Source organism: Candoia aspera, chromosome 1 (assembly GCF_035149785.1).
Source record: "Candoia aspera isolate rCanAsp1 chromosome 1, rCanAsp1.hap2, whole genome shotgun sequence".
Classification (NCBI taxonomy): domain Eukaryota; kingdom Metazoa; phylum Chordata; class Lepidosauria; order Squamata; family Boidae; genus Candoia; species Candoia aspera.
In genome coordinates, this window is record NC_086153.1 from 266,490,317 (window position 1) to 266,512,270 (window position 21,954).

The 21,954-nt window shown below is 36.6% G+C and overlaps 1 protein-coding gene across 1 annotated transcript in view; it reads right to left on the minus strand.

Moving 5' to 3' along the window:
- Positions 1-1,242: 1,242 nt before the first annotated feature.
- LRRC4C (leucine rich repeat containing 4C) overlaps positions 1,243-21,954 on the minus strand; it is a 143,240-nt gene continuing 122,528 nt past the window's right edge. Inside the window, exon 3 of the mRNA XM_063289628.1 lies at positions 1,243-3,836. Coding sequence (XP_063145698.1) covers positions 1,884-3,794 — 1,911 coding nt within the window. The 5' untranslated portion in view covers positions 3,795-3,836 and the 3' untranslated portion in view covers positions 1,243-1,883. The remainder of the gene's footprint in view (positions 3,837-21,954) is intronic.

The window sequence follows — 21,954 nt, forward strand, 5'->3', positions numbered from 1 at the left end:
CCGGCTGGAATGAATCCAATGGATCTTCTGAACCATTGTCCATATTGTTTTAATTAAGAAATACAGTTTCATTGCAGAAAAAGCCTACTAATGTATACTTTTCACTTGGATTTGGTCAGAGTCAGATAAAAAGAAAAATAATTAAAGGAATCTGTTCATCTTTATTTTTTTCATTAATTCCTGTTGTTGAATACTGTTCCCTGGGAGTTTTAATGTCGCAATTTTATTTGTTAACTTATCTTGCTCAGCCATATTTCAGTTGAGCTAAATAGCAAACAGCATCCATATTTGCAGCTGTGTTTTCATGCAATCAAAATAAATAAATAAAATCTTCAATTCATATGAACTATAAAAAAAGTTGGCTAGAACTAGAGGTTAATAATATATAATCAAACAAGCCTTATGAAATCTGAACCCTTTGTTGATGTCCTTGGCTTGCTATAGAAGATACCACCAAAGCCAGAAAAAGTAGATTAATATTTACTTGTGGTTAATTATAACCTTTATTTACAAATTAAGGCCACATTCCAACACATGGTTAAGATTAGTGCTGGATCAAATTATTTGGACCGGTAGTTTGAGAACTTTGGGTAACAAATTCCCCCTCAAATATATTATTTTTCTGGCCATCAAATTCTTTCTTTCTTTCCCTTTGTTTCTTTGTTTCTTTGTTTCTTTCTCTTTCTTTCTTTCTTTCTTTCTGTGGTTAGTCTTACCTTCAAACATGAAATGGATATCCCCCCCTTTTTTTTAACAAAGAAAGCAATTCCTTTGATGTCCAATCAAGAATGAGTTTGGATGCTTTCAGCAGCCTGAAATCTGAGGCAGACTTTCTAGAGCATTCCAGGGGAAAAAATGATTTTATCTCATGAAAAATTCTGATCAAATAAATGTCAAGATAAAACTTTCATTCATTTCTTCAATAAATTCATTTCTTATATTTAACCCCAGTAAATTTCCTGATTTATTGACTGTGATCTCTACTTTTCAGTCATGGTATGCTTATTATGTAAAAAAAATAAGTAAGTGTATTATTATTTTCAGTTAAAGTCCAAAATGTTGCTATAATATTCCTACTATTATTATTATTATTATTGGAAATAAATGGAATGATGAAGGAAAAAAATGTGAAATGTGGAACCACCTTTTGTCATTTTAACATCACACTAAATGAGTACAGAAAAAAACCAACACTTTTTTTTATTTATAATCTTATTTTAGTGTTTGAACTACAAATCCTGGTTCTAGAGTTGTTTAAAAGATCATGGGTTTTATAGATGCTCACATGAAAATTAATTTCTTGGATTTTTTTTTTTCCTTCCACAGAATGATCCCTTCAGGAAATACAGAAATGTGAAAAAATAAAAGAAAAATAAAATACTTTTTGTTTGTTTGTTTCTGTTCCTTGATTGTTCTTATGAATCTACTGCTAACATCCATTTCCTCACTGAACCATTTCAAAAAGGGCATGAGAAGAAAATGAAATGAAAAAGACAAAATAGACCGAATCTCACCACTAGAATTCACCATAAAAATTCCCAAAGCATTAACAGAATTCTTACAAAAATTCCTAGACCAGTTCTTTAGAGAATCAAGTTGTTCTATGAAAAATATGGCAAATGGGATAGAAGGGGAAGGAAGGGGAAAGAAGAAAGGAATGGGAGATCAGTAGGATAGGGTAAATAAATGCAGCAAAAAGAGGTTCTGAGGAATACACATAATTTTGTCTGCTTTCGCTCACAATAGAATTTTTAATAAATAAATTTCTTTTTTTGTAAAGACACTTTTTTTGAAACAGTAGATTTAGCCCAGTCATCTGTGTCATTTTTTTTTTTAATAAACTGTCCTTTTGTTTTAAATTCCCCCTTAAATCTGCAAATGGTTCAGATCTGAGTCTCTTGTACATTGTCTTTAGAGTTCATTCGGATCAATAATGGTTCATGCACTGAACTGTGTATGGAATTTATTGTGTTAACTGTTGTTGTGTGGTTGAAAGGAGATTTGTAAGAGTTATAGTGGTTTAAGTGCTCATGCTCTATTGCTGGCATGGGCAAATGACTTTCTATAGGTGTATCACCTGTAAGTTCATCATCCACATTAATGATTTCTACAGTCCGTGTTGGAGCATGGTGATTTTGCCGGTGATGTTGTTTTCTCATTTTGTAAAAAATGACCAACATCACAGCAGCCATAAGAGTGATTGCCACAAAACAACCAATTATGATTTTGGTAGTCTTCATAACCTCATCTATTCCTGGGATCCCATTGCTTAAATCTGTCACAGGAATTGTGAATGCTTTTTCCGTTGACCTTGTGCTCTGTGGTGTGAGAGAGGTTGTTGCATTGGTGGTGTCCCAATCAATAACCGGTGTGGGCCAAACCTGTTCTGTGGTCCGTGCCTCATCCTGAGAAGGTTCCACAGTTTCTACTGTGATGGTTGAAAAATAAGTAATACACTCCTGCGCGGTTACATTGAGAGTTGCAGAAGCCGTAGTATTCCCAACAGAGTTACTCACCAAGCATGTATACAAGCCTGTGTCTTGAGCGGTTACCCTTGTAAAATTTAACGTGCCATCACTGAGCACAGAAATCCGAACCCTATAAGCCCCATGTGTTATAACAGATCCATTTGGAGTAATCCAAGATATAGAGGTCAGGGATGTCGATGCTCGGCATTTAAGCTCAGCAGCCATGCCTTCAGTGACATTGAGGTCTGTTGGTGGCTCCACAATCACTGGAGCATAGCATGTGAAGTAATTCAGGTCCAGCTCACCAATGTACCTTCCTTTCAAGCTGGGAGGTGTATTGCAACGGGCACAGCATGCAGTGTTGGAGGGTGCTTTGTCTTTAATCCACCAGCTGAGCCACAGGATGTCACAGTTGCAGTTCCAAGGGTTATGATGAAGGTGGATTCTTTCCAGACGGAGAGGTGTGAAGAGGTCATGAGGCAGTAGTGTTAGATTGTTGTGGGCCAGATTGATCTCTACTAGTGACTGAAGGTTATCAAAGGCATTCCTTTCAATCACCTGAATCTGGGATTGGATCAGCCACAATTTCTGCAGGTGCATTAACCCTTGAAAAGACCCTGGCTTGATAGCAGTTAAGTGGTTCCCAGAAAGATCTAGCTCATCCAGTTTTACAAGTGGTGTGAGGTTAGGGATCTCCCGAAGGTTGCACATAGCAAGGTTCAAATACCTCAAATTGGATAGACCTTCAAAGGCACCTTCTGAGATGTATGAAAGCCTTTTTAATTCCCCCAGATCTAATCTCCTCAGGGAAGGGATTCTATTAAAAGCATAAGAAGGAATACTTTCAATGGGGTTGTTTCGCAACCAAAGTTCCTTCAGTTTTGACAAGTACACAAATGCCCCATTAGGAATGGTGCTAAGACGATTGTCAAAGAGTTCCAAAGTATTGAGATTAGCCAGACCATTGAAGGCCCCAATTTCAATTGTTCTAATGTGATTCCTGCTCAGTTGCAAGACTTCTAAGTGCCTCAGGTGTTTGAAGCTATTGACTTTGATTATTTGAATTTGGTTCTCATGGAGATTCAGTAACCGTGTGTTAGTAGATATAGCATCAGGGACCTCTCTCAGATTCTTTCGCACACAAATTACTTTGCTAAACTGATTGCTACAGGAACAGACAGAAGGGCAAGTCTGAGCTCTGACCAAACCAGCAACCACAAGAAGTTGAAGAGCCAGTAGCACCACAAGCAAGGGGTCAAATAGGGCCCTGTTAAACCTAGGACCTATCATTATCTGCTGTGGATGTAAGGTCATCTTGTTCAACATTCATAATTTATTTGGAGTTGGTCCTTCAGGAGTTCCAATATTCTAAAGGAAAAAGAAAACAGCAATATTAGTGTCAAATATTACATTTTTATTTCATACTTATAATTGTGCAACCACACATTTTTTAAAAAAAGATGTTCATATACTGTATAACCAGTACATACAACTACCTAGATACAAACTTATCAGGGAGTGATTATTAACATAAGTACAGCTTAAAATTACCCCTTGATCCTTTGAGGTTTTTCTTTAGCTGCAAAAAAGATCTTGTAAAAGGAATAAAGTGTATAATTAAATATAATTCTAACTATTAGGAAAAAATGCCTATTTAAAATCCTGTTTTGGCTAAGACTGCAGAACTATGACCATTATTTTTAAGCTAACTCATTCTTCTCAGCCTGCATTCCAGATGTATTGAACTTTAGCTGATCCAATTCTTAGCCACCATTGTGTTGGCTGGGAATTAAGAATAAGAGTCCAAGACATCTGAAGCCAAAGACTGAATTAACGACTTATAAAATCTGAAAATTAAGCTAAATAATAAGAATTGAATTATACATTTCAATAAATATATGTCTAATTAAAACACCATTTAAATGACTATTAAAAACTTCATTTATAATTAATTTAAAGATGGCAGTATATTATAATTCACCACTGTAATAATTTTATTTAAAGAAGAACATTCAGAACCTTTTTCTGGAATTTGTTTTTTAGGGACTCATTTGGATTTTTAGCTATTGGATCTAGAGAACAACTGCTGGAAATCAGCATCCATTTGTAACAGAACTTCTAAAATTGAAGATGGAGAGCCATAAAATCAGCCTTTGGATAAGGATAAAATGATGACTGAATCATCAAAATGAGCACCTTTATATTTTTCATCTATTGACAAGCATTCCAAATAAAGCAGTTTAGCATGTGAGTTGTCCATGCCCATCCAAGGTAAAATATCTGACCAATTTGTCTGTGTTCAACCTTCTGGGTGCATACACATGTGTATAAATATAAGAAAACAAGAATGGAATATAAACTTTTTACCAAGCATGTCACAAAGTGAAATGAAAAACCCAAACAAATGGTTTATACTAGCTTTTCTTACTTACAGAGGTTTCGTTCTAGCCTAGCACCCACAAATAATAATAAGATTTGAAGATTTGAAGAGTGTACTTGATGTGTGCCCAAGTGTATGCAAAAGCCCATCTGCCATTTTGCACATGCAAAAGTAACAAAAAAATTAGCCCCAAAGGACAGATATGTAAAACCCTTATCATGGATGCAAAGATTTGATCTCTTTTTAGCAATTGCGGATAAGCAAAACCATGGATAATGGAATCAGAGATTGAGAAAGCAACCTGTATGTACACTTCTTTAATGGCTTTTTAATGTTTTTTTTTTCTTTTAGTTCACTAAGCCACAAAGTGAGCAAAAGTAAAGAAGTGAAAAAGCAGATTTAAATGCAGCCCTTACACTTTATTTATTTAGTGTACATCCCACCATTTATATGTAATTTAAGCACTCAGTATATCAGCCCTCCCCATCCTGGTTCTCTACAGAAGTTTTGAGAGTATAATTGATTGGGTTAAGTTACCTAGAACACACTGGGTTTTTTTGTGGTGGGGGGGGAACCTTGCTATGAATCATATTTAGGCTTGCAAATCTCCATGAAGAAAATCATTCATTGATTATTTGTGCCAAAGGATGGCCAAGAAAAGCCTTTATTCCTTGAATATCTCTGCTGATAGAATACTTATTATTTGCCTATTTCAGGAAACAGATATAAAAAAGTGATCCTATTTCCTGATACACATTGTACCCTATCCTCATATTTTGACCACTACAGGATGGAAACTGTCATTAGTAAATGTGTACCAGATGCAGGGTTGGCAAAATCCCAAAATCATTTCTTTCAGATCTTTGGATAAGTGAAAAAAGAACTTTCAACTTTGCAAATTGTCATTACCATTCAAAATCTCTGAGTCCTGATTCATTTGAGGTTGTTCCTAAACCCCCAGTTCTGAATTCATTTTGAATCTGTTGCTTACTGCAAGGTCTCTGTGCTGTAGAGATTAATGAAATTTCCTATAAATCAGCCCAAAGTGAAGCCTTATAAATTACAGCATGCTCCAAGCACATTTATAACCCAGAGCACACGGATACACAATACATGTGTTTAGTAAAACAAAAATACTATCTGCGAAAGGTTTTCCTTTAAAGCTTTGAACTGTTTAATTTTACAGCCATGGGGGAAGTCTTGTACTTTGAAAAAATAGGATAAAAATATATTACTGTCCATGTAACAATCTATTTAGAAAAAAAATAATTAACTTGTGAATTTATGCAGATATGGGAATATTTGATACCGGCTTTCGGCAGTAAACAAATATTAAGAGGCTTCTTGGCATTTTGGAAATGCTTCAGGATTGGAGCTTAAAGCACAGAAGTGGGGGGGGGGGAAAGAAATGGGAGAGAGAGAGGGAGAGAGAGAAGGGGACTATTTATTGAAATGAACCCAGCATGTTTTGAGTCTCATGCTTCTTTGAGGGGTGCCTTCTTTGTCTAATACAGTCATAGACAAATGGCTCTAGTGCTGCTCTTAAGTGTGCTGATATCTCCTGCATTGTCGCTTTTGTTATTATCAACACAGGTTGAATTATTGAGAAATAGGCTCTAGATTCCACCATCCCACCCTGGCAAGGGTGAAGATATACATGAAAGATACTTTTGATCATGACAGTCCATAATGCTTGGATTGCTCATCTAAGTATGTTACTTCATTCCTTCATCCGTTTATCCATCCATCCATCCATTCATTCGTTCATTGTTTATATTTTCAACAACTAAGATCTATTTATATTTTCAACAACTAAGGGACGCGGTGGCGCTGCGGGTTAAACCGCTGAGCTGTCGATCGGAAGGTCGGCGGTTCGAAACCGCGCGGCGGGGTGAGCTCCCGTTGCTCATCCCAGCTTCTGCACACCAAGCAGTTCGAAAACATGCAAATGTGAGTAGATTAATTGGTACCGCTTCGGCGGGAAGGTAACGGCGTTCCGTGAGTCATGCTGGCCACATGACCCGGAAATGTCCTATGGACAACGCCGGCTCCAAGGCTTAGAAACGGAGATGAGCACCGCCCCCTAGAGTCGGACACAACTGGACTTTACGTCAAGGGAAACCTTTACCTTTACCTAAGATCTTTCTGCTTAAAATAAAAGTATAAAATCAGAGATAAAATTAGAATTGTTTAAATTATAATTGACTTAACCATTTAAAACCTATTTAAAATTTTAAAAATTGCAGAGGTCCCCTCAAGTCAATAAGAAGCATAATTCTTTGAAAAGTTCTGTTTGAAAAAGGATTTTGGAAGATATAAAAATCATTAAAATCATATAATGGTTTTTTGTCTACTCAAAGGATGTTTTCTATTCCCTCTCTCCCCTAGAATTCCATACATATTCTCAAAACCCTAGCCCTTTCATGACATCTTTGGAAGGTAAAGTAGATGTGGGGGCTGGATCTGCTCTCCTGGCAATTTCCATTTTGCTAATGAATCCTTCTTTATGTTTCTATGAACCACACATCAAAAAAGTCCAGGCCTGATGTAAACTGCATGATACAATAATGTCATCAGATCTATGCCTAATCTCCATTAACTGAAATACATTTAAATTAGATTTGGCTGAAGACAGCTATCCATCTTAAGGCTAAGGAAGTCAACAGATTTCAGAGGTGCATCCAATATACCACCATAGTAACGTCACATTGGCAGTAACAACGCTGTAAATTGTAAATGAGGATTTCTTTCAGTTTAAAGGTATTTGATCAGAACAGACCAGTTTCTTTGTTTTGTGCAGGTCTACAGAGTGCTTGTATACCCCAAAATCATAGCTTATAGATATATGGTGGGGAACACCAAGTAAATTACTCACAGCTTTATTTCTCATGCTTAATTTCAGCTGCAAAAAATTATCTGGGCCTATGCTGTAGAAACCGAATGTCAATAACAGCCTCTTAGCAGTGTCATAGGTTTGTTTGTTTGTTTATTTGTTAAATATATATATGTGCCCATCTCACAAAACAAGTGACCCTGAGTGGCATACAAAAAAGCTAAAAAAACAGTTAATAAACACCCAAAACAATTATTATTATCATCATTAATATCTTCATCATCATCATCATTATCATTATTATTGTTATTATTATTTAAAAACTATAAAAAAGAGGGCTAAAACTATAAAAAACAAGGCTAAAAAGAAGTGGGCAAAGGGATGTAAGTAATAATGGAGCCAACTCACCAATTCACCAGTCCCCTGGGGTTCCCAGGCCTAATGGCACAACCAGGTCTTGAGGGACCTTCAGAAAGTCAAAAGTGATGGAGCCATCCTCACCTCAGGGGGGAGGGTATTCCACAACATGGGTACCACAGCAGAAAAGGCCTTCCACCTAGGGCCCACCAAATGTAGCTCCCTAGATGATGGAATCCATAGTATGCCCTCTTTGCTAGATCTGGTGGGATGGGCAGATGTAATCGGGGAGAGACAGTCCCTCAAATAACCCAGTCCCATGCCATGTAGGGCTTTAAAGGTCAAAATCAGCACCTTGAATTGGACCTGGAAACAGAATGGTAACCAATAGAGTTCATAGAGCAGAGACAGAAAGTGTGTTCTACTAGAAACAGACATCTGTCCACGCTGCTGCATTTTGTACCAGTTGGAATTTCTGGATACTCTTTAAGGGCAGCCTCATGTAGTGTGCATTACAGTAGTCCAACCAGGAGGTGACTAGGGCATGAGTGACTGTGAGTAGGGCCCCTCAATGGCTTAAGTACAGTGCAGCAGGTTCCCAACTATAAGGCCCAAGGCAACGGTTATGATCATAGGGACGTTCTTCTGTGCTGTTGCTGTAAGCGTGAGAGTTCAGTAAGCAACGTCAATAATTGTTGGGGTATTCAAGCATGCTGGCTTATAGGTGGTGGCAATACCTAGTTCTCTCTGGTTGACTGGAAAAAGCTAGAAAGTTTAACTTGGTTAGAGCTTATACAGAAAATACCAGGAAATCACAGAGCTGTAGGTAAGATTGAGAAGTCAATTTAAAAAAAAAAAAGAATCTTGGAAGAAGGCAATGGCAAACCACTTTCATATTGTAGCTAAGAAAACTATTGTATATGCTAATCCAATCAATAAGAGTTGAGATATCTTATTGTATGGCCTATGAGCCCGTATACGTTTTCAGAAAAAGCAAAACTGCTTGGATCAATTTAAGAATACCATTTCCCCCTCTTCTTTCTTGGAAACATGCTTCCAGGCTTTTTTAAAAATAATGATAATAATAATGATAATGATAATGATAATCACTGTTGTTCACTGCAGACTTATATGCAATGAGTTAGCTTTCATTCTTTAACTGTGATGAGCATAAATGAACAATAAGCACTAAGTAAGGTGTATTAGCAGAGATGTACTAGTCTCCATTCTTCTGAAAACAAAGATTCAGTACAAATACAGGCGATCTGGTATACAAAGGCAGCTGCAGGGGGTGGCAGACAAGGGACAGCATCATGCTTCATAATTTGAAATGCATTTATTATATTATTTAATGCACAGTTAATGAAACATTTTATAGAAATCAACTTGTATATTACTTGGAAGAGCTAACACATTTACACAAATGACTGGAGAAGCTACCCAGGGCTAGTTGTTGCCTAAAAACAGAATCAAGCTTATAATTCTGTGAACTAGGATCGAACAAAGGGAACTGTTCAAAGCACCAAGTGGAATTGATCCAGCTGCCCAGTGTCTGATAAAAAATCAGAATTAAATGTTTGTAAAATGCAGTCATTGTGGGTATGGACTTGGTTCTGAATGTTATTTTTACATTTACAATCCTAAATACGGTGTTGAGGTTAAACCATAGGGGATACAGTAAGACTACTTATACAGAAAAATGTATACAATTTTGTCACATACCTTTTCTTTTGAATGACTAGAACTTTTTTGACACCCCTCTCCCCCGCAAATGCCACTCTTAGGGAAATCAATAATCCCTGGCAAGGGAAGAGCTTTTGAATGAGTATGTGCCATATACTCAGCATTTCTTTCCCCATTTTAAGAATGCATGCATTCTCATGCCTTATCTATTAAATTGATTGTTTAGCATATTCCAAGCATTACTGATATTGGATCCCAACCTTAATATTTAGGAAGAGTGCACATAAATAATAATTTAAAAAGACTTCAAAATACCAAGGCTGCATTTTCAAGCCCCCTTTTTAAAGATGCATTTCTTTGGCTTTGGAAGATCTTTTAACTTCTGAGATTCTGGCTTTAAAGAAAACAATGATTTGATATTTTTATTGTTAACCTACAATATTTCTTTCAGCACTGAACTAAGAAAATCTAAGGACATGAGGAGTTAACATTTGCCCAGTAGGGCCAAAATAATTCCAACCCTCCTTTTATCTAAAGATTATAACTCTCATATCTGGTCTGCAAAAATCCAGACAATCACTAGAGGACAGCAAAGAGACCACAGAAAACCTAAATTGTACAGTAGACCTAAGGAAGTAACCTACTGATTGGTGGTATTTCCTTCCTTGTTCATTGACTTCTTGACTGATAAGATGTGAGGAACAAGAAGACACAGGGCAGTTGTAACACACATTCTAGAAACTGCAAATCTTTGAAGACCATATTTCTTAGTGCATGCTTCACTGCTTGCAAAGTTTCCTGTGTTTTTAAACATAAAATAACCATAATATTTCAATGAGTGATAATCTACTTTGTTTACTTATATTCTAATTTCTCAAAGTATCTCAAAATGGCATCTGGCTGTCTTGTCTATATTTTATTATCACAACACTTTGTAGGTTATGAGACAGAAATATAATGTCAGGCCTTAACGGTAACTAATCTAGTTTCCCCAAATCTTAATATGACCATTTGATCAGTATATGGTGCTACTTATTTTTAGACAAGGAACTTGTTTTTCTAGTGGTCTGGTTTCAAAGGACATCTACACATAAATGTTTCATATTCAGGCACTCATAGATACATAAAGAACTTTATCTGAATTTTAATATTTGGAATACAGGACTAGAACGACATGGCATCTATGATTCAGTTTTGAGAAGATTATGATGAACAAAACAAATAAACAAATAAAAAAACAAATATCAGTGACGTCCTAAGTGCTGAACTCACAACTAAGAATTTAATCCCATCCATTACTTAAAAAAAAATCTTTATAGCATGGGTGGGAATTTTGATCTTCCAGATGTTAAATACAACTCTCACCTTCCCTGATCAAAGGAGAGGTTGTTGGGGGAGGGGGTTAATACAAAATTGATTCCAATAATATGTGGAAGACTCAACCCTCTTCCCTGTCCCCCCTCATAGGTAGCATTCACATGTATTTATGGCAATACTGTATGAAAAAGATAATGGGGGATTACATTTACACAAGGATGTTCTGGCAATGAGTGGTGGTAGACACCATAAAGATAAGACATTCCAGGAATGATGCAAATGATGATATACTAAAATCCAAGAATGAAATACAAGAGGAACTTGTATTTAGAGGTACTTCCAAACTTCATTCTGAATTTGATCACATAAGCATGTCCTTCAGTTTATCCAAGAGAATGTATTTGGGAGGAAAATCACAATTACATATGAAAGTGGAGATGCTGTTAAGAATCCTCTGTCCAGCAAATGGTAATTATATCTCTTGTCCTTTGTAACTATGGAAACCTTCTGAAGGTAAGAATGGAGTATGGATATTTTTGTGGTCTGCAGTTTAAAAGCTGTTTATGTAATTATGAATGAGGATTAGATCACTAGAAGAAATCAAATTATTATACAACTATGGCATTTTGAAAACAACAGAGGTACCAAGAAATAAGAAGTTGATTTTTTTTTTTTGGACAATTACTTGTTTTATCAATATTTTACAGAACAGTGACACACTGCTTTTTTATATTTGGATTTGGGGACTTTTCTTTCAGTACGAGGGACTTATACTGCCAAAATTAGCAATATGACATTTTGGAATAATGTCTCTCAGCAGCTTCACAGCAATTATGTCCTTTCTGTGCCCAGTGAACAAAACCAAGGTCAGAGTGTATTTTCAATTAAACTCCGAGTGTTACAAAGTACAGCACAGTGAGAACTGCAAGCACGTTATTAGCAGATCTATCACTGCTGAGCAATTAATAGGTCACAGGCACTTCTGCATACAATATTTGTACATGTTGCAATAGTACAATCAAGAAGAAAAAAAAAACCCAGCTCCAGATGATTTTAGGGGAAGCAAGTGACATAAAATTAAGATCAAAGCTGGGTGATAAGTCAGAAAAAACCCTAGCAACTGCTGATGTGAATAAGCTGGAGACATTCTTTGGGAGTTAGAAGAGCCTGCCAAAAGCCTAAGCGCAGAAGTCAAAGGTACTTGTACAAAGGTTGAATGAACAACTGGTAGAATGCCAGTTAACGTTCTCTAAGTGACGGGAATTATGCTACAGCAACATGGATGATCAATTCAGCTTCGGTCCCTCTAGTAAGACAATGCAAATCTGCACTGCAGATCTGTAGCCAGAGCTACTTAGTAACTTATTTCAGATATCTTGTCACAGGAGAAGAAACTTTAACATAATAATGGAAGACACTTCAAGGCCTATATTAGAAAGAAGGCCAAGTCTGATCCAACAAATGGTATTACTATGTTAGTACATGGCAGGTGAGTACAGTATATTAATTCATCTGAATAGTGTGCATGGGTAAAGAAGATGAGACTAGAATTACTAAGAAAATCAGAAAGTGGAGACCATGATAGAGGCAACAGAAAATGAACATACAAGAAACAAGCATCTTTAAACAGGGTGCCTCCATTTCTCTCTTTCAAACCAAAACTGGGAAGGATGATGAGGCACAACACAATGGATGGATCCAAAGTTGGTGTGGTTGAAGATAAGGAATTTCCATTGTTTATATTAAAAATGACATCCATATTCTAGCTAGTCTTGCCCTCTTTTTTTGGAGATCTTCCTCTTCCTCTTCTTCTTTCAATAGTTTTTGTGGCATCTCCATTTCTTAAAGAACACTAAGATTCATAGAAAGGCCACATTATTCTTCCTTATAAACAAAATACGTTTTGATTAAAACAGAAGCTGACTCTTAAGTTCTTACTGTTTTTTTTTTATGTTTTATTATTCTGTTTTCTTTTACCTTGATTTTAAATTTTCCTTAAACATATCCCATTCTCAAATTCCTATAATAGAAGGGCTATAAAAAATGTATAACGTCACAGTTGAAATGAATGTTAAATTCTAATGAAAATGACCAAGGTAATCTATCTAAATTTTATCCAGACAATCAATGAATAATTCCCAGTCTAGAAATATGGCATATAATTTAGGAGACAGGATATATTTGCTGTAGAACAGGAGTGGCAGGCAGTAGATCATCAAATGACTTTCAGGATATTGACAAGTTTCATTTTAACTATCTAACAATCACTAGAAAAGTTTCCAACTTCCCTTACAATTTAGTTTCCTGAAAAAGAATGTTTGGAGTAATATAAAATATGGATTTTTGTGCAAAGGAACTTATGAGCTTGATTTTGGTGCTCTGCTCCTTAAATAGGACATGTATGTCTTTTCTGTGTCACTGATTTGTCATTGACCTTGGGATGATGGATATCTAATAAAGGCATGTCTCCCCAACCACAACTTCCCACCCTACACTAAAAGTACACCCCAGTCGCCAGTCAGTCCATACCTGCTATACAAAGGTATATTGTTCTTTGTCTTTAAAACAGTTTCCCCCTGTAATGCGGGGAGGGGGGATGTTTGAGCTTTTCACTAAAGTAAATACCATAAAATAATTATGGTTCTGCAAAGTGCATCCCATTTATTTTCAATGAAAAACGGAAACTTCTTACCTTGGATTCCAATAAAGGATGTCATTTTTACATCATCAGAAAAAGTCAAAGTTATAGTAGTATGAAAGAAGGTCCAAGTCCAAGACATTGGGGACTGAGATTATATCCAAATGCCACTGCTATTTTTTTTCCACCAATGCCTGTAAATGTCTGTGTGATTCAGGAATTAAACACTCCGGAACTAACAATAGGACTAAGTTTAAATGAGATGTTCATTGAGCAAAGGGGGCAAGAAGGATCACATTTATTAGTTACAACATGCTATTGCCCCACTAACTGATGGTCATAATCTTTGGTGTCCACACAGTCAATGTTGCTATTTTATAGTCTGAAGTAAAGTCACAGCATATATGGATGAGAAAGATTCTTGTTCACATGAATTTATTCTTTATGCTCATAGGCCCTCAAAGAATGCTGAAGGCACAGTCATGATTCAAGTTCAATATTATCTTCGAGGATAGATTTATTTATTTATTTTATTTTTATCCCACTGTAATTATTATTTATAAATAACTCAAGGCAGAGAATATACATAATACTCCTTCTTCTTCCTATTTTCCCCACAGTGACAATACTGTGAGGGGAGTTGGGCTGAGACAGAGTGACTGACCCAAGGTCACCCAGCCAGCTAATCATCAGTTAGTGTATAATTTCAGCAAGTAAAATTATTCATTACTAGTAGCACAATCGTTTATACTCCATAAATTTAATCATGGTTGTTTTATTTTGCTTCTGCTCCCTCAATCCTATACTGTATCTCAGAATTTTGGAACAACAACAACAAAACAGTATACTTTCTAACTTTTGACGTATAAATAATGATTCATTTATGAACTATTGGCATGAGAAATACAGTATACACACACACACACACACACACAGACATATAGGGGTGTGTGTGCGTATGTGTGTGTGTATAGCATGCAAGCAAGCAAGCACGCATCTTGCAAAAATCTTCAAAGAAACTTCATCAATCTTATCAAACTTTTTGGACTTGCCTAAAAATCCTCAAAATGATTTCCTGGAAGAGAACCTTGCAAATGTGATTTGAATGAAACCTGCTGATAGATGTTATTAGAAAGAGATTATTTATTTAAAATGAATATCTCCATATTTTTTTAGGTATTTATTGCTACATTTGTATCCTACCTGCCTTCTGAGATATTAAGATTCTTTAGGGGAGAAGACTCCTCTCATTTTAGCCCCACAATCATCGCTTTGTGAGATTTTAATTTGAGTGATAGTGACTGCCCCAAGTTTATCCAGTCAGTTTGAACCTGTTACCTGTACAATATCTGAACTGCTATACCACATTGTAGTTCCATGCCAAAATGAACTTCCTTATGATCATGGAAAGGGACAAGACTCAACTGCTTCTGTGCTAACTGCTAGGGCTGTGTGACTCCCCCAATATTTGATTCAAATTTTTGGTTTGATAACAAATGAAACCAATTCGAATATGGCTTCAGATTGTTGGTTTGACAAGAAGTCCAGTCAAATCTAATCATAACTGTGAATCCTCAAATTGCATAGCTTTGATTTAAATTATTGATTCAGTTCATTAAAAAATATGGTTGCCCATACACATGCATGGCATAAATATCCATCAAATCGTTGATGCAGTTTAAAAGCACCCAGATGATTCAGCACATCAATACACAATCAGTTCAAAGTCAAATCAGAGGAATAAATGGATTGAATCATATTCAAACTGAATCTTAAAACATCAATCTTCACACAGTTTATTGTCTACTATTTCTGCCTAATATTTCAATCTCATTGATATCTGTAACTTTTGTTGTTACAATTGTTGATTTTGGAATATTTCATATACTTGCACTATTTTAATGTGCTTCCTACTACCATGTGTTCCTTTTCAAATAATTTATCTGAAGGTTCTTTTGAGCTGGACTATTTGTTTATTTAATGGTATTTATCAACAATCCCAATCCATATGTTTCTGGGCAATTTACAACAAATACCAATAAAGAACAGAATAAAAACAGTAAGAAAATATAAAATAAATAGGCAATGCAGGATCAATCAGAATCAAAGGCATGGTGGAATCAAATGGTGTTAAGCACCTTGTAGAACATGAGGAGGAAAGGGTCTGAGCATACTTTTGGAGGTAGCATGCTCCAAAGTATGGAGACAACCACAGAGAAGGCCTGTTATTTCACCTATCATCCATGAACTTCATAAGGTGGGGAGACTCTCAGAGACCCTCAGAGGACTTCCCTGGGTGTTCAGACCACATGGGTAGACTCAATTCTAGCAAGACACTATCCAATGTATTCCAGTGCTAAGCCTCATAGGGCTGTATAGGTTATTATCCGCACTTGGAATTTAATAAATATGCTGACATTTACAATAGCATAATGATACAATAAGGAAAGTGATTTATTTATTTAAACCTTTAAGACCACTCAACTCTAGGACAACTCTGGGTGATGCACATTTTTTTTTATTTAAGTAAGACATACATTACACATTTTAACTGCTTTGTGTAGGTGCTTGAAGACTCCAGCTAAGCATGCTCAGTGGTTGGGTGAGGCTTTAGCAGAATTATCAAGCAAAGTGTACCATCCTCCCTGTTGTACATTAGATGAACTGGCTCTCCTTGCTTAACTTCTTTTTCTCAGCTTTAATATATATCCTGACCATTTCCTTCTCAAAATAATCCTTTTCAACCTACTTTCCACCTACTTATAGGATGTTTATAATATTCCCAGTGCTCTGGAATATATGTAATATTCTGGGATCTTAGCCAATGCAGCTTCATCGGTTAAGATATTAATGATGCTCACAAAAACAAGCACTAGAATTCTAGTTAAGAAAAATAAAAATACAGTAATTTCAAGAATCAGTTATCATAAAGCCATAATGTTTTAATGACAAACATCCTTTTCATGTTACTGGCATGGCACAATGGAACAATGAACCCAGAGCACTGGCAGCTGGGCCCAGCAAAGGGCATGCCAAGGAATAAGGAGATAGGCAGTACCCACTGGGTCCCTAAACTGGATGCTGTTTGAAGCAGAAGATTCATGGCCACCATCTCTGGACTGGCAAAATTGCAGGCTGGCAAACACAACTTTAGAACTCCAAACTATGGAAATATTGGTCATTGATAGGCTGTAAAATAGTGCCACCAGGAGTTACACTGAAATACCACATTAAAAACTAAATAAAACAAACCAAAAGCCTTTGTATGCAGATCTCAGTATACCGTATTAGGAGGACCAGAAGAGGAAAATATTTTTCTTATTATTATTAATATATTGGAAGCGATCATATTAACTATACTAAACAATTTGTTTAATCTGTTCAGTCATGTCCGATTCTTGGAGAGTGCCTGGACAAGTCCCTACAGTTTTCTTGGCAAGGTTTTTCAGAAGTGGTTTGACATTGCCTCCTTCCTAGGGCTGAGAGAGAGTGACTGGCCCAAGGTCACCCAGCTGGCTTTGTACCTAAGGCGGGACAAGAACTCACAGACTCTTGGTTTCTAGCCTGATGCCTTAACCACTACACCAAACTGGGTCTCTAAACAATTTTAATGGCATTTAAATTAAATCCAGATTTTTGTTCTCTTTGTCATGATCCCTCCTTCTTTTTGTTTTTGTTCTTTTAGTGTGTCTCCTGACCCATTATCTAAAGACCAATTGTGGTACTTCTTTAAGGTAAGACAGTTACAGCTGCAGAGCAGTGATAGAAAAAAATGCCTTTCAATTTTAATCTGAAAACTTCCCAGAGGATTTCATAAACTTTCATTTAGCTTAGATACAGTGTGTATATCTTGTTACCCCTCCTTTAAAAAGCAGCTATCTCTTGGGAAAAGATCAATATTAGCAACCAAGGAAAGTATAAGAACATGGCAGGACTTGATTAAAAATATAAATTATCACAAAAATGTTAATGACCTGAAGTGTTAAAGGCACTGCCTTGGGGTCTCATTCCAAAGAATAAGTCCTTCAAATGGTACAGTGTCCTTTGGCTCTAAGCTGTAGTACTGGCTAATTAAAAGAGGTGGGGAAGCAGCACTTAATGAATCAAAACATTATTTCCTGCAATCCTCTGCATCTCCCTGCACATTGTCCTCTCCAAGGGCTGGCCAGACATAATGCTGCAGTTCATTATATGACAGATAACAATTTCAGGAATCAAGGTTGTGTGTCCACAATTCTATTATATGAGAACAGAAGAAACATGCACACACAGTGATACCTAATCTATCCATCGGTGGCTACAATGATTCCCGACATCCAAACCCTGCTATTACAGCATTTGTCTTCATGAGCCAGGAGATCGGGGTTTAGCTGAAAGTGGGCTTGGCTGGTTAGGCCGTCTCTTATCACAAGTGAAGATAAATTGTGTGGCATTTCCGCTATCATGCAATATATGGATTAATGGTCATATTAAAATTCATACCGGTTTGGGGGAGAAGATGCAACCAGCATCTGAACACTTCCATTTGGAGAAACGCATAAGCCCTCTCTTTGGACAACCAAAGAATAAAAAATAAATAAAACACCAAACTTTTTGGCCCCGTGGCCTTGACTCTTCTGTAGGAAAATAACAGCTCAACCAATGCATGCCTCCAGCAGTAGTTTATATTACACTTGTTGATGGATGCTACAGCTAGGCCAGGCAAATTATGACATGCATGTGCTCCTAGAGTAATCATTTTTCTAGCTCCTGGAATCCTGGGAGGTAATACTGCCAAAAGTCAGGGGAAAGCTGCCAAACATCACTGCCACAATTCCATATTCAGTTCCCATAAGAAGGAAGAGGAACAAAGAATTTAAGCATGTAGCACAGAGAGAGAAATCCTAGCCTTGCCTACTTGAATGATGTCATAAAGCCATCTCTCCACCTGCTTCAGCCCTTGGCTACTGACATAAAAAATAATAAAAACAGCATCAAGGACTATAATCAGATATGACCCTTGATTGCAAAAAAAAAAGTGTGGACCCTTAGCTATAAGAGTATTATATATTGCAGGCAACCAGAGGAAGTCTGCTGTGGTTCTTTTGGTCTGACTTTCAGGAGTTCTTTTATGCAATGATGGGCCAGACACCATTGCTACAAAAGTCTGTCAATTTCTATAGCCACATAAATTCAGTGGGTTTTCTATACAGTATTAGAGTAGTACAGGAATGCACCATTCAGTTTAATTAACAGTATATCAAGCATTTCTAATCTAAAACCTCATCCCCCCACTCCAAAACCTGGATATTAAGTCTGCTGTTTTAAGTTGCATTTACCTTCAGCTGGCTGTCCAAATTGTCAACACCATGACAATGTATTTATTTATTTTTACCTTAAACACTCTACAGAATGCTTTGTTGTTGTTGTTGTTGTTGTTGTTCAGTCGTTGTGTCCGGCCCTTCATGACCCCATGGACCATGGCACACCAGGCTTTCCTGTCCTCCGCTGTCTCCCAGAGTTTACTCAGATTTTCTATTTTAAAATTGTACGGTGCCAGGAAGCTTTTCAAAAGTGATTCAGGATGCTTTATTCCAAGTTTGCTTACACCATCTCTAAAAAAGGTCCCCTTTTAATGAAATTTAACAAGCAACACTTAAGAATGGGAAAAGAGCTAGGCAGAATAAACCTGTAATGTTTCTCTCTTCCTTTACTACTTATATTCAGAAGTGAGAAAAAAAAAGAAGGGAAATGTGAGGAATCACCTAGGAAAGCCTTTCCCATCCTGGGAAAACTCACTAAACTTCATTCTAGGTTGCTTGGTTAGCAACTATTTTCAACCATCCCTTCACATTCTGCAACACACGTCTTTTTTCACATGAATAATTCACAGCTATCTAGGAGGCTAAAGAGTGGGAGAGAAAACTTCAGCCAGGTCATTCTGATAGGAGGAACCTCATTTCAGGAGACAAAACCATAATCACTATATGATTTATGCTGGATGCATAATTCCCATACAAGGTGCAGAATAGGGAAGGAATCACCTGGTATCCCATTTTCCATTTCTATTTTGTACATAAAACGTTTAAAGCTGGAGTAACCAGAGGCCACACCCTTCGGGACTGTCCATGCTAATTACTCATTTTTCCCCCCTGCAGCTGTGGGAAGTTCTGTGCCTATTGATAGATATAGACAACTTAAATGGTTGCCTGTTGTTCAGTTCTTTCTCTCTTTCTACTTTTGCCTGCCTTATATCCCTTTGTTGTCATTGTTTAAATGTTTAATATAAATTTTAATGTTTAATATAATAAATAATCATAAGACCATTTTTACTGGTGTTAGCTCAACTGAGTGGTGAGTGTGCTTGCTCTGATCTGGATACATGGCTTGACTGGAAGCGTGCCGAGTACAAACTAAATTGAAAGTTGCCCACAGTAATTTTTCAACAATTTATGATGGTTCTACTTTTTTGACTGTATGGCATAGTTTTTGGAGTTTCCTCCCCATTTCACTTCATAATACCAAGTATGCACATCTTTGTAAGTAGCCATATATGCAGGATATTATCCTGCTAGCCTTTACTTGTATAGAGGTGAATGCTAATGTAGATCAGTTTTTGTTTTCATGAGAAGGGCTGTATGCTTTTATACAAGTACATTCGAAAATGTCTTACATAGACCATAGATCAGTGGTGGCTTACCCACATCCCATTAGTGGTGTGCATCCCAGTTCCCCAATCTTCATTTTGCTAACAAAAAAGTACTTTTGGATCATGTTACTGAAATTTAGCAGAAAAAACTATTGATTTTTATGCTTTTATGTTTATACATACATACATAAATAAATAAATAAATAAATAAATAAGCGAGCGAGCCTAGATGGGTCCTTAATCCCCCACAATCTTTTCCCACCTTCTCCTCCCATAGTCACAGGAAATATATATATATATATTTTTACTCTCCCCATTTTGGTGATGCCATTATGGCACTGGCCATACCTCCTGAAGTCCTCAGAATGCCTCTCTCCCCACCCCTCACAAGGTAAATCACCTAAACAATTGTCTGCTCTAGAATGGATGGATGGATGGATGGCGAGATGGATTCACTACTCATTTCTTCAACCAAAATACATGATTCTGGAATATTATACTGTTGGCATGCCCATTTACCAAAATGCATTTAACAAAAACAACACATTTGTGGTTATTATTGATTTGTCAAATTATATTAAAGTGATTCCCTTCAAATACTGGATTGTCCAGTATTTAACAACCTAGGTCTAATTTGGTCATCTCATCTCTAGCTACCATATTTCATCTGAGCCAATGCTAATCTTTGGAGATAGACTCCAGGGTAAAATATATCAGGGCTGGCTGACACTGCACATATTCCTACCAAGGGTTTAATGGTATTGTTATTGGCTATGCCTCTTTTTATCAAATTTGTGACAATGTCTTCTGACAAAGATGCTCAGTGGTCTAAATTTTTCCTTGTTGTGTATAAGGGAAAGAAACTTGGGACACGTGCAAGCAGAATTGGTAGCTGAACAGGGAATTCATCATAACACAAGCTTTAAGTGCTAGAAAGGTTTGTTGTACAGGCTTGTAAAGGGGAAAAAAAATAAATGAGTAGGGAAAGCCATGCCCAATGTTAGCAATGGTTTCCACAACTTAAATTGTTGCTCCACTATTCAGAAGAAGGCACTCTATTTTTGAGATGTATAGATATTCCTCTATAACCCTCTTCATTCTTCTAAGTACGATGGGCTGGTAAAGCCTTTGGGGATACATTTGTGTAATTTGGATAATCTGGAAGGTTTTAAACTACATGTAGTCAAATATGCATTTGTTTTGTGTTAGTCCTTACTCTTATACAATAATTCTTTGAGTACAAGGTTAGTATGAACACCAAGGAGAAACATTCAGAGGGTGATGATTAAAACTCATCTAACGTAAGGAACTAATTCTCTCCAGGTAATGTTCTATATCTCACTGTTATCATTCTCCTGAGTGTAAGAGTTTAATCTCATAGATGAGTTAGCAGTGGGGAGACTGACTACACATCAAATCAGCTAGAACAAAGTACACAAAGAAACCAGGACTGCATTTATAATACAATAAATGCAAACTTTCATGCTTCAATCTCCTCTTTACTCGCAGGAGAAACCAAAATATTTGTAACCTAAAATAATTCTGCAAAGTACAATTAAAATCCTATACTCTCTTATCTGGGATAAAGTTCCACTGAACTCAGTGTGAAGAGTAAACATGAATGGTACTTTATTCTATTTATTCAATTTG